The 15,735-nt window shown below is 45.0% G+C and overlaps 1 protein-coding gene across 3 annotated transcripts in view; it reads right to left on the bottom strand.

Annotated features, from left to right (window-relative positions):
• VPS35L (VPS35 endosomal protein sorting factor like) overlaps positions 1-15,735 on the bottom strand; it is a gene marked incomplete at its 5' end in the record, with an annotated part of 129,505 nt that overhangs the window by 97,528 nt on the left and 16,242 nt on the right. For all 3 annotated transcript variants that reach the window (XM_082857442.1, XM_082857441.1, XM_082857443.1), the window contains 3 exons: positions 3,970-4,054; positions 10,000-10,128; positions 13,759-13,835. In XM_082857442.1, the coding sequence (XP_082713568.1) occupies positions 3,970-4,054; positions 10,000-10,128; positions 13,759-13,835 (291 nt within the window). The remainder of the gene's footprint in view (positions 1-3,969; positions 4,055-9,999; positions 10,129-13,758; positions 13,836-15,735) is intronic.

Raw genomic sequence — 15,735 nt, forward strand, 5'->3', positions numbered from 1 at the left:
GCCAGCCACGGCTCTAAGTTGTTCACACTGACCCTGCCAGCTCCTAGAAGAGGAAAGACATCACGTGCTTCCTACACATTCTCTCATTTAATTCTCTCCAGAAACCCCCAGAGGCAAGGCCTATTATGCCCATTTCACAAGTGAAGAAACCAAGGCTCAAGTTCACACAACCCTGTAGGAGGAGAGGCAACGAATGCAGGCAGAGAGACGCCAGAGCCCAGCTCTGTGCTCACTGCCTCCAGAGAAATCCCAGCTAAAGTGCTGCCGCTGCAGACGCCTGGGGCCGTGTCCCGCATCCTTGCCCAGCAAGACGCTCCCACCCTCGGTCAGCCTCGTTCACAACCACTGACCACCAGCAACACATGCACAATGGACCTCAGCACAATGGACCTCAGCACTCGGAGCTGCCACCCAAGCAAGGCCAGTTCCGCCCCCTTTTTAAAAGGGGAAAGCTGCTCGTTAGCCCCAAAGCATAACAAAGTGTCTCGAGCACCTGCACACGCAGGCTGCCTCGCGCTCCTGAGGAAATCTATTCGCAACAGGTCTGGACAAGGGCACCTCTGGGAACGCTTTGAAGAGGTAAAACATGGCCACCATTCAAAATTCAAAAGGCTGCAGGAGGTACTCAATGAAGGTTCTCCCTCAGCCCGTCCTGTCCAGCTCACTGTTCAAGCCACCCTCTGAGGGTCTCCGCTCTTGTTAGCTCGTTGGGGATCCTTCTAATGTTTCTTTAGGCACACGCAAGCGAAAACAACCAAGCGCTCTAAGTTTCCCTCCTTTCTTAAACAAAACGGAACATACCCCATAGCAGTTCTGCATCTTGAGTTTTTCACCTGATAATGTACCCTGGGGATCTTTCCACATTGGAACACAGCACGTCCTCACTCTCAGAGGCCTCCCCGTACTGCTGCATACAGACGTGCCATCGTTTGTTTAACTGGTCTCCTATGGACGGTCACTTGGGTTGTTGGATGAATTCCCAGAGGCAAAGTTGCTGGGTCAAAGGTACACGCATTTGTAGTTTTGTAGAGAGAATTTCCCCCGTGAGCCAAGTACAAGAGAAATAAAGCAGGTGCTCTGACTGCAGAGAGAACTCAATTTGGGTCCCAGCTCTGCCCCTCACTAGCCTGGGGACTTGGACGAGCTGCTTTACTTCCCTGTGCCTCAGGCTCCTCGTCTGTGAAGTGGGGATAATTACAGACCCTACCTCACAGAGCTGTTAATGAGGACGGCATGACTTAAGATCACTAAAGCACCTAGAACAGAGAGTCAGGCCCAAGGAAAACCCTGATTTGTTGAGGATTTATCACCATTATTCTCCGCTCCTGGCCCAGCTAATTTCTGGGACACAGCAAGGACGGCGGGCATCTACACTGCATCCCGGCCGGCCGAGGCATGGGACTGGGCCGCCACCACAGAGGCTGACAGAACGGCCGCCCCATATTCTCACAAGGTTAACGTCTGGATCTGGCCAGGCTCGCAGGCTCAAGCAATGATCTCAGAGCTAGTCTCACCCGGGGATGCTGACTCATGCAAAAGAAACTTGCAGGAGGCTGGCGAGGGAAACCAGAAGGCCAATGTGTCAACTCACCATGAGATACAGAACTGTCAGGGGAACCAGACATAGCCACTGGCCTCTCTCGCTGACTAACATCCTCGCTCCCGGAAGGCAAGCTGGGTATGAGGACAGGTCAAGGCCCAAGGGGCGTGCGATGGATATCTGTTCTGAGAGCCTAATGCACCCATCTGTCCTGGATCACCTTCCCCCATCCCCACCGCCACCCCGGGGCCATGCCACCCTCATTTTTCACCTGGAGTGCTGCACCGGCCTCCCAGCCGGGCCCCCCGTTCCACCCTCGCCCTACCGTCTAGTCTCAACACAGCAGCCAGAGGGAGCCCATTAAAACCCAAACTGGAACTTGCGCCTCCTGTGCTCAACACCCTGGGCGGCTCCTCATGCCCTCGGGCTCAAAGCCCAAGTCCTTCCAATGGCCTACATGGCCCACCAGGCTCTCTGGCCACATCCCCACCCCACCCGCCCCCCTCCAGCCACGCCGGCCTCTCAGTTCTCCAGACCTGCCAGGGCTGCTCCCACCCCAGGGTGTTTGCACTGGCTGTTCCTTGGTCATAAGCCGGCCCCACGTTGCCAGCATACGGCTCATCTCTCACCTCCTTCAAGTACTTGCCCACACACCGACTTCCCAGCTAGGCCTCCCCCGACCCCCCATTTACATAAAAGCACTGCCCGCCCCACCCTGCCCTGGTTTGGGTTTTCTTCATCCACAGCACCAATCCTTGTCTAACACACAATCAGGTTTACTTATTTGTTCTGCGAATCCTCTTTCTGGCACAGCCCACGAAGGCAGGGATTTTTGTTTCTTATTTGCTGACACAACCTCAGCACCCAGCAGAGTGCCCAATGCCACCTTCCCGGATCATCTGAACCCAAAGGTCCCGTCGTTTGGCCGGGACATCTCTTCCTTTAACCCAGTTGGCTCCCATTCCCCTTTCCTCTGGCAACAGCATCACCCTTTCTCCTTTGGGGCAACCAGCTCTGGATAACCTGCACATTTCATCCCCCAGATCCCATAACTGGCTCAGGGTCCGACGTGTGATCCAAGCCAGGCCAATGAGATGGAATTCCGGGACTTCTGTTGGAAAGCGAGGATAAAAGTTCCTTCCTTGTCCTGGGACTAGTAGCAGCAAAACTGATAAAAGTTGAGGACACCTTGTGGAGCTTAAGAATGAAGCCAACACAAGAAAAAGTACTAGAAAAAGCCAATGTCCTGAAGATACTGTTTGAGTTCCTGAATCCAGCTACACCTGAAGCCAGAAACTATCCCTGGCCTTTTCAACATAAGCTAATAAATACTCCCCCCTTTCCCACGAGGAAATGAATGAGTTAGGTTTTCTATCCCTTATTCTAGCTAATCCACTCAGGTCCCCGGTCTCCTGCACAGAAATAAATGGGTCTCTCTGAATGACATTTCATTTTCTGACACATCTGACCTTTCAATGGGTCACAGACAAGACTTGTCAGGTTGGGAGCCCGTCGGTCCTTCCTCGGCAAGACAGCAAAGGTCTGTTCCGACCCCCTGTGTGTTCAGTCCTCAGAAGATGACTGTCTCCTAGTTCCTGCGGGGCACCTCTCTGCCTACAGGCTGCACGGTTTGGGCAAACTGCTAACGGCATGATGCTCTGGCCACTGACCATCCCCAAGCAGCATGGAGACCTCCTGTTTCTCCAGAGGGCTCCTGGTCATTAATCTCTTCAGTTTAAACCTCTCTGCTGCACTCCCGAAGATCATTCGGCTTGAGGGGTGGAGTGTGGGATGAGGGGCAGCCACAGTGACGCAGGAAGACCTCATAGGAGCTGCAGCCATCATCCATGGGGCAGAGAACAGGGGCTTGGACTAAGGTTTTAACAGAGAAGACAGAAAAACAGACATACGGGAGAGAGATTGAGGAGGGTGAACTGAAGAACCTGGTGACGGGCTGGACATGGGGCACGGGCGAGAAGACTCAGATTTCCAGCGTGGGCACGGGGGTACATGGTGCCGCCATCCCCTGAGACAGAAACCCAGCGCGGGTGGGAAAGGGCTGGGAGGAGATGCCAGGTTCAGTTCTGAACAAAGTGAGTTCCAGATGCCATGAGCCGGCCGGCGACGGACCGAGGCTGGTCTGTATAAGACGTGTGCTCCCCAGCCTGCCTTGCTTGACTCACTCGCCTCGCTAGCCTATCAGAAGGTTAGAAACACACAATTTAAAATTCTTTTAAAAACAGCACCCGCACCCTTGCTCCCCTCATTAGAGCAGGGGAGCAAGGGTAGGGGTGGGAGTTTGGGTCTCCCTCGTGACTTACCTGGTAATTTAAACCACAGCAGAACCCAATTTAAAGCAACTCTACCATCCAACTTCTGGCAAAACAAACGTACTTCTTAGATTTGAGATGAATAAAACTAGTACTTACCAAATGTATCAAGTATGTCGGTGATAAGGACAAATTTGCTTGGGTAGAACTGAATAACGCTTGTGTCCGAAAGCAGCTTTGAACACTAGAAAAAGAGAAGAGAAGAGAAAAGAAAAGTCACTGTCGTGTCTGACTGGGTTGGAACACTCCAGGCCTGGAAAATTAAGGATCTCCACAAACAAGTGGAGGTGTATACCATGTGCCAGGCCTCGTGCTAGTCACTGGAGGTATAATGACAAGCAAAACCACCGTGCTTTTGACAAAGGGAGTCAGCTCTGCTCACAAGAGAGCCTCTTCATGAAAGGCACCATCACCTCCCTCAGGAAGCCACGACTCAGGAATCTTATCCAGAGGGCCTGAACTAGGGTCAGCACTCGGTCACCAGAGAAGTCAACCAGCGTCCCTGCAGGTAACTCCATCCTTTCAGCATTGCCTCCGCTGGTCTATTTCAGGATGGTCTTGATTCTTAAAAGTTCTTTTCTATGAAATGACCCCATAGGCAAATCTCTAGGGTTTCTTAAACTAGCACCTATTATTTATACTTACTCTTAAATTTCCTTCTAAAAGGAAACGTGACAAGCTTCAAAGAGTTACATGTTTCTCTGGAACTGTGCTCTGCAAGCCAGGAACATTTTGGCTTTGCCGGGAATTCCTCAGTTCCTCGGCCATCACTCACGCCAGAGGGCCATCGACGTGTTCAGGACTCATAACGGAAGATGGCAGCCACACAACGTGGCCCCAAACACCCCAGATGAAGTCATCTTGTATAATCAGAAACAAAAATCTATCTCTACTTCGAAGAACTAGAAGTAGTGCCCTGAAATCTCTGCAAATTCAGAAGTCTGGATAAGGAACTAGAAAACCTTGCCATATTTTATCAGACAGGAAAAATGTCACGTTAAAAGAAAAAAACTATTTGGACGTTTAGAAAGGGTCCTTTCATATGTATGCGCTTCCGATGTGCACAGAATGGCTAGAAAGTTCATCATATCAAGATGTAGGCTGACATGTGTTTTCAGTTTGGCTTTGTTACACAATATCTAAATTATTACATTCATCAAGTTTCTCCTTAGCATTATGTAACTAAAAGTAAACAATGTGTCTAATTTGTAAAACATCCTCTCATGGCCCGAATGTTATTTGGGGATTGGAGGTGAGGGGAATGTAAGCTGTTAAAACAATGGCAATGACACCAAATGTGGCATTTGGATGTACACAGAACTCCACTTCCTGACACCTTGCTTTGTGTTTTTCACATGCCCTTTATGAGAGCTCCAACTTAAACAATTAATTACCCCATGAGATTTCAGGGCTTGGAAAAAACAAACAGTTCTGAATCCTAGAGACTGTTTACAATACACAGCTCTTGGTTCCTAGGGATGTGACATCTCCTGAGTTCCTACCCAGAGCCCCTCAGAGATGGGTTACTGCCCACTGGTGAGGTGAGAGGGAGAGAGAATTCAAACAGAAGATTTCAAATTAAACACAGCTGGCGTTTTCCAACACCTGTGCATTGATTTGTCTCCCAAGCTGGTGTCACAGAATATGTATTTTATATAAAGACAATAGGAAGCAGAAAAAATTTTTTAATCCAAAGTTAAAATCATAATAATGTCATAAATTGAAGTTACCTTTTAAATCACTATTTTGAAGATTCCACAGTTTTTTGTAAAGCTTTGGTGCAGTTTCCTAAACCAATAAAAATCAGGCACCCCCAGGGTATGTGTTAAAAAAACAGATTCCCTGCTCCAAAATCAGTATTTTCAACAAGGGCCCCAGGTGACTGCTGCACTGACACAAGCCCAGGACACACTGGGTTCCTGAGACCAGCAATCTGTACCACATTCTGAGTGAAATGAGCATTCTACAAACCAAGGGTTCTCAGCTTCGGAATCATCTGGGAAGCTCTGTAAAATAACAGTGCCTGGATCCCACTCTCAGAGATTCTGATTAAGCTGGTCTGGGGCGCAGCCTGGACGTCAGCATTTCTTAAAGCTCCCAAGTGATTCTAATGTGAGCCAAGGTTGAGAACCATTGTTATAAACACTTCCTGAGCAACTAACTGACGAATTACTCTGCCTAAAATACTTGCTATCGAATTTATTAACACTGCGGAAAAAATACTAAAAGAATGCTTTGCATTTGTTTCCAGTTAGCAAGATTCTAGAAGGAAACTAGCAGTTCCTAAAATTAAGTTGGCAATAAAAACCAAAAATGTGAACCAAAGCAAATGGATAAATTAAAAGATAACCTATGGTTCAGTATAAGAAAGTATGACTAGATGGATGGCTAGAAGGAAGGCAGGAAAGGAGGGAAGCAGACTAATTAATCAGAGGACAATTACTGCCCACAATATATATTTTTTAAATCCTAAAAATCAGTAAGAAAGGTACAAATAACATAATGGAAAAATGAGCAAAAGGAATCAACAAAAGGCATTTTACAGAAAAGGAAACCCCAATGGCCAATAAACATATGAAAAGATGCTCAATCTTATTATAATCGGGGAATTGCAAATTAAAACCACAGTAAAATATGATGTTATTACCTCCTAAATTGGAAAAATTAAAATAGAAAGTCTGCTCATTCCAAATGTTGGTAGGTCACTGAAAGGCACAGGCTCTCACACTCCCACTGCTACTACAGTGCAGGCTGGCACAACTACTGCGGAAAATAACTTGGCATTGTCTGGAAAAGCAGACAAGGCACACATCCTACACCGAGCAATTCCACTTTTAGGTATGGGCCTTTATCTAGAGAAACACTTTATATGGTCACCAGCAGACGTGACCAGCGTTCACAGCAACATCGTTCGTAATAATGAAAGAAGGAAAAAGAAAAGAACCAAATGCCTATCAACAGAATGAATGATACGTAATTTATGCACCAGTAGATTAACTCTGCTTCAGATGGCAAATCTCTCCAACTGATCTGTAGGGTCAGTACAATCCCTATCAAAATCCCAAAGGTTTTTTTTTTTTTTCGGTAGAAATTGACAAGCTGATCCTAAAATTCATATGGAAATGCAAAGGACCCAGAAGAGCCAAAACAATTCGGAAAAAGAAGAACAAAGTTAAAAGACTTATACTACCTAGTTTCAAAACTTACCATAAAGCTATAGTAATCAAGTGTGGTACTGGCATAAGGACATACCTATAGATCTATGGAATAGAATTGAGAGTTCAGAAATAAACCCTTACTTTTATGGCCAATTGACTTTTGACAAAGGTGTCAAAATAAGTCTTTTCAGCAAATGCTGCTGAGACAACTGGATATCCATATGGAAAAAAATAAACTTAGACACACCATACATACAAAAAAATAATTCAAAATGGACCATATAACCTAGATGTAAGAGCTAAAACTATAAAGCTTCTAGAATAAAACATAGGAAGAAATTCTCACAACCCTGGGTTATGCAAAGAGTTCCTAGATACAACTCCAAAAGCATGAGCCAAAAAGGAGAAAACTGATAAACTGGACTTCATTAAAATTAAAAACTCCTAGGGCTTCCCTGGTGGCGCAGTGGTTGAGAGTCTGCCTGCCGATGCAGGGGACACGGGTTCGTGCCCCGGTCTGGGAAGATCCCATATGCCGCAGAGCAGCTGGGCCCGTGAGCCGTGGCCGCTGAGCCTGCGCGCCCGGAGCCTGTGCTCTGCAACGGGAGAGGCCACAACAGTGAGAGGCCCGTGTACCACAAAAAAAAAAAAAAAAAAAAAAATTTAAAACTGCTACACTTCAAAAGATACCATTATGAAAATGAAAAGACAAGCCACAGACTAGGAGAAAATACAAATAGATCATGTATTTGATAAAGAACTCGTATCAAGGATAAAGAATTACTACAACTCAACAAGAAGACAAACAACCTGATTTTTTAAATGGGCAAGTCTTGAATAGACAGTTCACTAAAGAAGATATAAAAATGGCCAATAAACATATGAAAAGATGCTCAACATCATTAGTCAGTAGGGATATGCAAATTAAAACCACGATGAGGTACCACTTCACACCCACTCAGATGGTTATAATCAAAAAGATGGTCAATAACGAAACAAGTGATCGAAAAGATATAGAGGAACTGGAACCCTCATACATTGCTGGTGGGACTGCAAATGGTGCAGCCATTTTGGAAAGCAATTTGGCCGTTCCTCAAAAAGTTAAACATAAACTTACCATGTGACTTAGCAATTCCACTTCTAGGAATCTATCCAACAGAAATGAAAATATACGTCCATACAAAGACTTGTTTGCAATTGTGAACAGCGGCATTACTCATAATGGCCAGAGTGGAAACAACTTAAATGTCTATCAACTTGTTAATGGATAAGTACAATGTGGTTATGCATGCAGTGGTATACTATGCAGCAGAAAAATGGTACAGAGTACTGATATTACAACATGGGTGAACCGCAAAAACACGGTAAGTGAAAGAAGCCAGATGCGAAAGAGTACATAACGAGTGACCCCACGTACATGAGACGTCAGGAACGGCAAATTCATAGAGTCAGAAAGCAGATCGGTGGTTTTTCTAAGGCTGAAAGTGGCAGCAGGGTTTGAGTGCTAACAGGCTTGAGGAAATTTGGGCAGGGGGTGGGGCGGGGGCGGGGGGTGGGCAGTGGCTATGAAAATGTTCTAAAACTGGATTGTGTAATCGCTGGGCAACTCTGTAAACTTACTAAAAACATCACTGAATTGTACATTTACAATGGTGGATTTTAGGATATGTAAAATATCCTCAATAAAGCTGAAAAAACAAAGTAAAACCTTACTGCAGAGCAAATAAGGGAAACTGCTCATTTCTCCATATTCTGTACCTTGACTAGCTTTTTTGGATAAAGAAGGCAGTCTTTAAAGTATTGCAAGTCAAACAGTTACTATTAGCTAGATGTGGAGTTAATTAAACAGTTTCATGATTATTTTCTTTGGGAAGACATGAATCAAATCTCCTCCAGATGTCAAACTCTTAGAAGTCACAGTTCTATACCACAATACTCTATGGAGAGATGTTGCCAACAAAAATATTTTGAAGAAGCTCTTGTTAGTTTAGATATTCTCTCACTTGAGCCACTCAGCAAGCAGCCTCCATCACATGCCTGCAGGATGAGAGAAATCTTCTTCAGAGTATTTGCTTTGTCAACTAACAACAGTGATGGAAGGGAAAAGGGCTTGGGTTTGCCTGTGTCACGAACACCAAAAACATAGCACCTGCCATACAAAGTGTCATCTTAAAAGACTTCAAGTGCCCAGTGTAAAGACTCCCAGAGCAAGAAAACAAACGTCACATTCCCATGACAATAAACAAGGATGAAATCTTGTCCTTCTGAACTAAAATGGCTGTTCAGAAATTCTCTATTAACTCTGCTCTGAAAAGCATAATGCTTACATTATTCCTTTTACCGTGTACTTCTGAGCGTGTTTTGACAAGACGGGATGATCTTAAGAGTCAAGAAACAGAATAAGCTGTTTTCCCTGTGGAACTTGCTCTTGTGATCCAAGAGCTGTCAAGGATTAACAAATTCATCAACAAAGAGGATTCAACAAACATACCTCTCTCAACACTGTATATACATTTTCTTTGTCACATCATTATGCAGAACATGACCCCAAAATGCATATATCAGGGACACACAACCATTAGTTCCAAAGATACAAAGCAATTTGGTCAAGGAAACCCAAAAGACAGTTGATCAATCTTTAGTCTACACAAATCATAAATGTGTCAGGTGATGTAACAGGGCCAATGAACTGCACAACCCAGGGGGGACATCAGTAATTCTGTAATCTAGGGTGAATTTCCTGGAACTGCACAGTGCACAACCTATGCAGCTGCACATGGTGGCCCTGGGATTAGCCATCTCATAAAAACAGATTCATAATTATGGCCTTTCACAGAAGTATGTGAAAATAGAACAGATGAAAAAATTAGGGTAAGACCCTGAAGGCAGGCCTCTGAAGACCTTAATTATCCACAAAGGAGTTTTACAAAGGAAATTCTGGGGAAAAAAAAAAAAAATCACTCGACCTGACCTGGATGACTATTTTTAGAGCCTTCACTTTCTGGTCCGAGGCCCAGGCGTCCTTCAGCGACTGGTTGAGCTCTTCTATGCGGTTCACATAATCCTGTTGAGTCAAATTCAACAGCTCCTTTTGGGATCCCTGTGGGCAGAAAAGTAGAAAGATACAGGCACAGAAGAAAAAACATTGTTGGATTCCCCCCTCGCCCCCATGAACAATACTGAGTATTAGCTGAGTTTTGGTCTCTTAAGTTCCCCTCATATCCTGACCAGGATTGATAGTTCTGTCTTGTAATCAAAGAGGTTCTTTGAGTTTTCTGCAAAGATGGCTAGAGGGCAGTGATTGAAAAACTGGCCTTGAACACAAGTCAGACCTGAGCCCATTCCCAGCTGAGCCACATTCTAACCATATGATTCTTGGTGAGCTGCTTTCCTCCCTGAGTCTCTTCTGTGAACAGTGATAACAGGACTTACCTTATTCAACAAATAGTTATTGGGGGGTATTGTGTGCCAGGCAAGTATGGTATACCAGATGCCCCAGATACAAAGGTGAGCAAAAAGACATTGTTTCAGCACTAATGGAGTTTAAGGTACAGAGGACAAGATGGACATTAATACAAACTGAGACAAATGCTCAGGGAAACAATTCTACAAAGACACATATCATAGTTCTCTGAATCTGAGGTGCCCGTTTTAAGAAGCACAACTGTTTTATGTACCACTAAGGAAGAAAAAGTGCCGATCACGGACATGCACCAATTGAGAGACACAGTCCAGTTTCAGGGATATTCAAATGTTGGGGGAAAGGTTCATCTCAGAATGGACTCTAGAATGGTGGTCAAGAATGGTTTCCTGGAGCAAGTGATGCTTGAGACAAACTCTCAGTGGTGTACAGGTGTTAACTAGGCAATGGAGGGTTGTTAACTAGACCAGGGAGAGAGCATTCAGGACAGAGAGCAGACCCAGCAAAAACCCACGGCAGAAGAGGGCAAGGTCATCACATGGATGAAATATTATAACATATGTAAAGACCTGGCACCACCTGGCACACAGTACATGCTCACTAATCCTTGCCTACTGCTAAGATGCTGATTGCACAGCTCACAGGAGTGAGGGTCATGCTAACCCACATGAGGAGAGCAGGAACCAAATCTTTTTTATATGAATGTTGCCTGGAATCCAAAGTAAAGAACTTTTTTTTTTAATTGAAGTATAGTTAATTTACAAGGTTGTGTTAGTTTCTGATGTATAACAAAGTAATTCAGTTATACATATATATATACTCTTTTTCATATTCTTTTCCATTATAGTTTATTACAAGATATTGAGTATAGTTTCCTGTGCTATACAGTAGGTCCTTGCTGTTTTTCTATTTTATATATAGCAGTGTGTATATGTTAACCCCAAACTCCTAATTTATCCTCCTGCCCTTTTCCCTTTCGTAACCATAAGTTTGTTTTCTATGTCTGGAGCCTGTTTCTATTTTGTAAATAAGTTCATTTGTATCATATTTTAGATTCCACATATAAGTGATGTCATATGATATTTGTCTTTCTCTGACTTACTTCACTTAGTATGATAATCTCTAGGTCCATCCATGTTGCTGCAAATGGCATTATTTCATTCTTTTTTATGGCTGAGTAATATGCCATTGTATAAATACACCACATTGTCATTATCCATTCATCTGTTGGACATTTAAGTTGCTTCCATGCCTTGGCTTTTGTAAATACTGCTGCTGTGAACACTGGGGTGAATGTATCTTTTCGAGTTAGAGTTTTCTCTGGATATATGCCCAGGAGTGGGATTGCTGGAAGAACTCTTTATTAAAGGAATACAAGTAGGAGGTTCAGGAAATCTGAACTGATCCCAACTGGTCACGTGAACTGTGAGACAGGATCCTCCCTGCCCCTCTGCTGTAGGAAGAGCCACGTGACTAGTTTGGGCAAATGGGTGGTAAATAGAGTGGCACGTGTCCCCTCTGGGCTGAGGCAGCAAAAAGTGACCCTTTCTTCAGCTCTGCTGTGACAACCCTGGAGCCATATGTTGAGATGGCAGCACCACGAGATGGTGGTATGTCTGTCACCTACACTGGACGAGTAATGTGAGGAAGAAATAAACCTTTGTTATATTAAGCCACTGAGATACGGGGGTTCATTTGTTATCACAGCACAACCTAGTCTTATCCTGACTAATATGCTATGTTAACCTGGAAGCCATGGGGCAGCCATGTGCTCCTGTGAGCGGGGGAAGCAAGGAAACCAGTCTGCAGAAAAAAAAAAAAAAAAAGGAGAACTAGAAAGAGTCTGGAGGCTACACAGAAGCAAGAGACACAGAGGACAGCTGCTGGGGTTCTGGGTGGTTTTTCAGTTCCTGGTTCCAGGCCACTGTGCCTTTGGGTTCAGGGTAGTGCCCCAGTATCCTTCAATACAGTCCTTATTTTCCATGTAAGCCAGCTCAAGTGACTTTCAGATACTCAACAGACAAAAGAGCTTTGATAAAAACCCTTAGCAATTCCCTTCCTACCAGCCAAGGTTGACTGATGACATGCAGACTGAGGCTCTCGGGCGCCCTAATTCAAAATATGTCATTTCTGAATTCGAAAATAAAATATTGGACTATTAGACTCTGCTGAGCACCTAACAACTCTGGTCTTAGAGCTGGAAGGACCCTGAAACTGGGGCAAGATGCAGGACAGAGCAATGGCAACTGCCGTTATAGGGACCTCTGTGGATTTCAAAGCATTCCCATTCAGCCTACACAACTGCATTCTTTATCCCCATTTTACAGATGAGGAAATGGGTACAGGAAGATGAATGCCCAAGGGCACCCCATTAATAAGCGGTCAAGCTAAGGCCTCTAGACTCATAATGGTGATGGTGACAGCAGCTAACACTTGCAAAGCACGTACCATGTGCTGGGTGCTGGTCTAAGCACTTCACATACATTAACTCATGTAATCCCCTGTAATCACCCTAAGAGGCAGGTACTAGGTAGCACCCCCACTTTACAGATGAGTAAACTGAGGCACAGAGCTCAAGCTCTTAAGCACCTTGTCCCAAACTACAGAATTACCAAACAGTAGAGCCAGGATTCAAACCCAGGCAGTCTGGCTCCTGAGTTTGCCCTCTTAACCCCCATGGTATGCTGCCTCTCTAAATGATACTCCAGAGGATGCAAATTCACCGCCTCCAGGGGCCAGGCTAGTAATGTTTATGGGTGAACTGGGCCAGGGAGGACCATGCAACCTGGACAGTACACACCCAGGTTAAATGCAAGAATGTGAGCCCACAGTTAGGTGGAATTTAAGAGAAGTCAGAAATCTGGATTTATACGTTAAATTTACTAATTTTTATGAGTTGGCAAGATTCATGTTCTTTAAAAGCACGTGCAGGCTAATTGAAAGGGTTCAGCAGCTGAGCGACCATGCGTGGCCTCTGCAGCAGGCATGACCATTTTACACTATACGAGGTGGCTTCCCGGGAGATGGCTACCGTTGGCTTTCACAGTTAGACCCTGTCCCCAGACACCCGGGGTTTGCTCAAGCATCACAGTGAGAAAAACGCCTTCAGAAAACCAGCCCAAGGAAGGCTCCTGTGAGCTTGGCCAGCCGCGCCACTGGCATCTCTCCCTCGATCGGTTGGTGCCTCAGGAGGACTGAACACAATGCGCAGCTCGAGAATTAACCAGAGAGCAGCCACTGAGACTGACCTCACCTGGCAGAGACACGGGAAGCCCCGCCCCCCCCGGATTCAACAACTGACTTGCTCACCTCCTCAAAATCATCCAGCTCCTCCAGCCTGGTCCGAACCTTCTCCGACATTGCGGATATGGCAGTCCCAGCTTTGCCTAAACAGAATGGATTCATGTCACACAGGTGGCTTTCCTCTGTCACCAATACCCCCAAAGGAAGGCATCTTTCACTCTACACTTCATCATGAATAAAGAGGCTGGGGAACAACTTCATTACAGAAAACTCCCTGAGATTTTGGAAGCAACTTCCTTACGTAACCAAAGTTTCATCAGAAACATTTCTGCTTAGGAGCTGCCCGTGGGAGTGCAGTGGGCCAGCCTCAAAAAGGTTCTGCGACATCTGATATTTACAAACTTTTCACTGAATCATTTGTTTATTCCTAAAGAAAGGCGGTCCAGATAAGGCTGCCAAAAATCCGTCATTTAATTGTTTTCCACAAACAAAAGGCCCTCTCAGGCTCATATTCACAGTGCAGAACTGTGGTACTAACAACTAACAAAACAACAATCCCACTGTCTGTCCAGAGGTGGAAACACTAGGGCTTCAAAGCCGTCTCTTCAAGCAAACAGGACTAGTGAGCCTCCTTCCATCATCCATCAGCACAACTCTTCCCATCAGCAGGGACTGGCGGGGAGAGAAGGAAGGGACTCCGGGCCACAGGCCGGTCACAGGACAGGGCCCTCTGGCCACCTGGCTGCTGCCCTCTAGAGCCTCCTGTTTCAGAATGCTTTCTCCATCTTAAGGGTGTTTCTGTTCTAGACCAGAGGTTTCCTGGCTCCTGCCTACCGAACTCGCTCTCAGGAGCTAAAGTTTACTCTTTTAAGGCACTGCTTTCTTAGCTCCGGTGCTAACTCACAGATTTGTCTGGGATCAGCTGAGAGCATGGTACAATTATTCAATTACTAACAACTACTAAAATTAAGGAGTTTCCAAATAATTTGATTTTTTTTACCTTACTTCTACTTTTCCCTTCATTTTGAAATATAGTACAGAACATGCATATATGTACATTTTAACAGATAATTATAAAACCTTTGTAGCCACCACCCAGATTGTACACTGTCTTGCTTCTTTCATTCACCACTGACTTTAGTTCATGAAGTTTACCCCTGTCATTGCATAAAGCTCACACATTTTCACCACTGTTTAGCATTTTCCACTGTGTGACTACATCACAGTTTATTTCTTATTCTACCGTCAGTGGATCCTTGGGTTGTATCCTGGTTGGGGTTACTATGAACAATATGCTACAAACATTTCTGTGCATGTCTCCTGGTTCATATATGCATGCATTTCTTCAGGGTAGTTTCTCAAACTTTTACAGGAATCACTTAAGGATGTGTTAACATGCAGATTCTGATTTTTACTAGGTCTGGCAGGGCCTGAGACTCTGCATTTCTAATGAGCCCCCGGTGACGTCAATGCTGCTGGTCCTTGGACCACACTTTAAGAAACATGGATTTGGGCAGAGCTGAAAAAATGCATTCTATAAAAGGCCATATATAAGTATTTTAGGTTTTGTGAGTCCTACAGTCTCTGTCACAACTACTCAACTGCCATTATAGCACAACAGCAGCCACAGACAATACGTAAACAAACCGGCACGGCTGTGTTCCAATAAGACTACTTACAAAATCAAACAGTGGGCCAGATTCGGCCTCCAGGATACAGTTTGCCGATTTCTGATTTAGGGTATATCCTACTAGTGGAACTGCTAGGTCAAAGGGCTGGCCCATCTTCAATTTGAACAGATAATGCAAAAGTGCTTCACACAGCGGTTGTGTCATTTTACACTCCCGCCAGCAGCACATGAGCGTTCCTGTTGCTCTACATTCTCACCAGCAAGTGGTACTGTCACTTTCTGACCTCTCCAAACTGGTAGATATGCAATGCTGTGATTTACTTTTTGATGGTTTGGGGTCAAAGTTATGCCCATAACAAAGGTGCTCCAACTCTCCTGATTTCTAGTGTGCTGCCCCAACCTGCAGAGAACGA

This window comes from Leucopleurus acutus (assembly GCF_964270905.1).
Source record: "Leucopleurus acutus genome assembly, chromosome: 16".
Taxonomy (NCBI): Eukaryota; Metazoa; Chordata; class Mammalia; order Artiodactyla; family Delphinidae; genus Leucopleurus; species Leucopleurus acutus.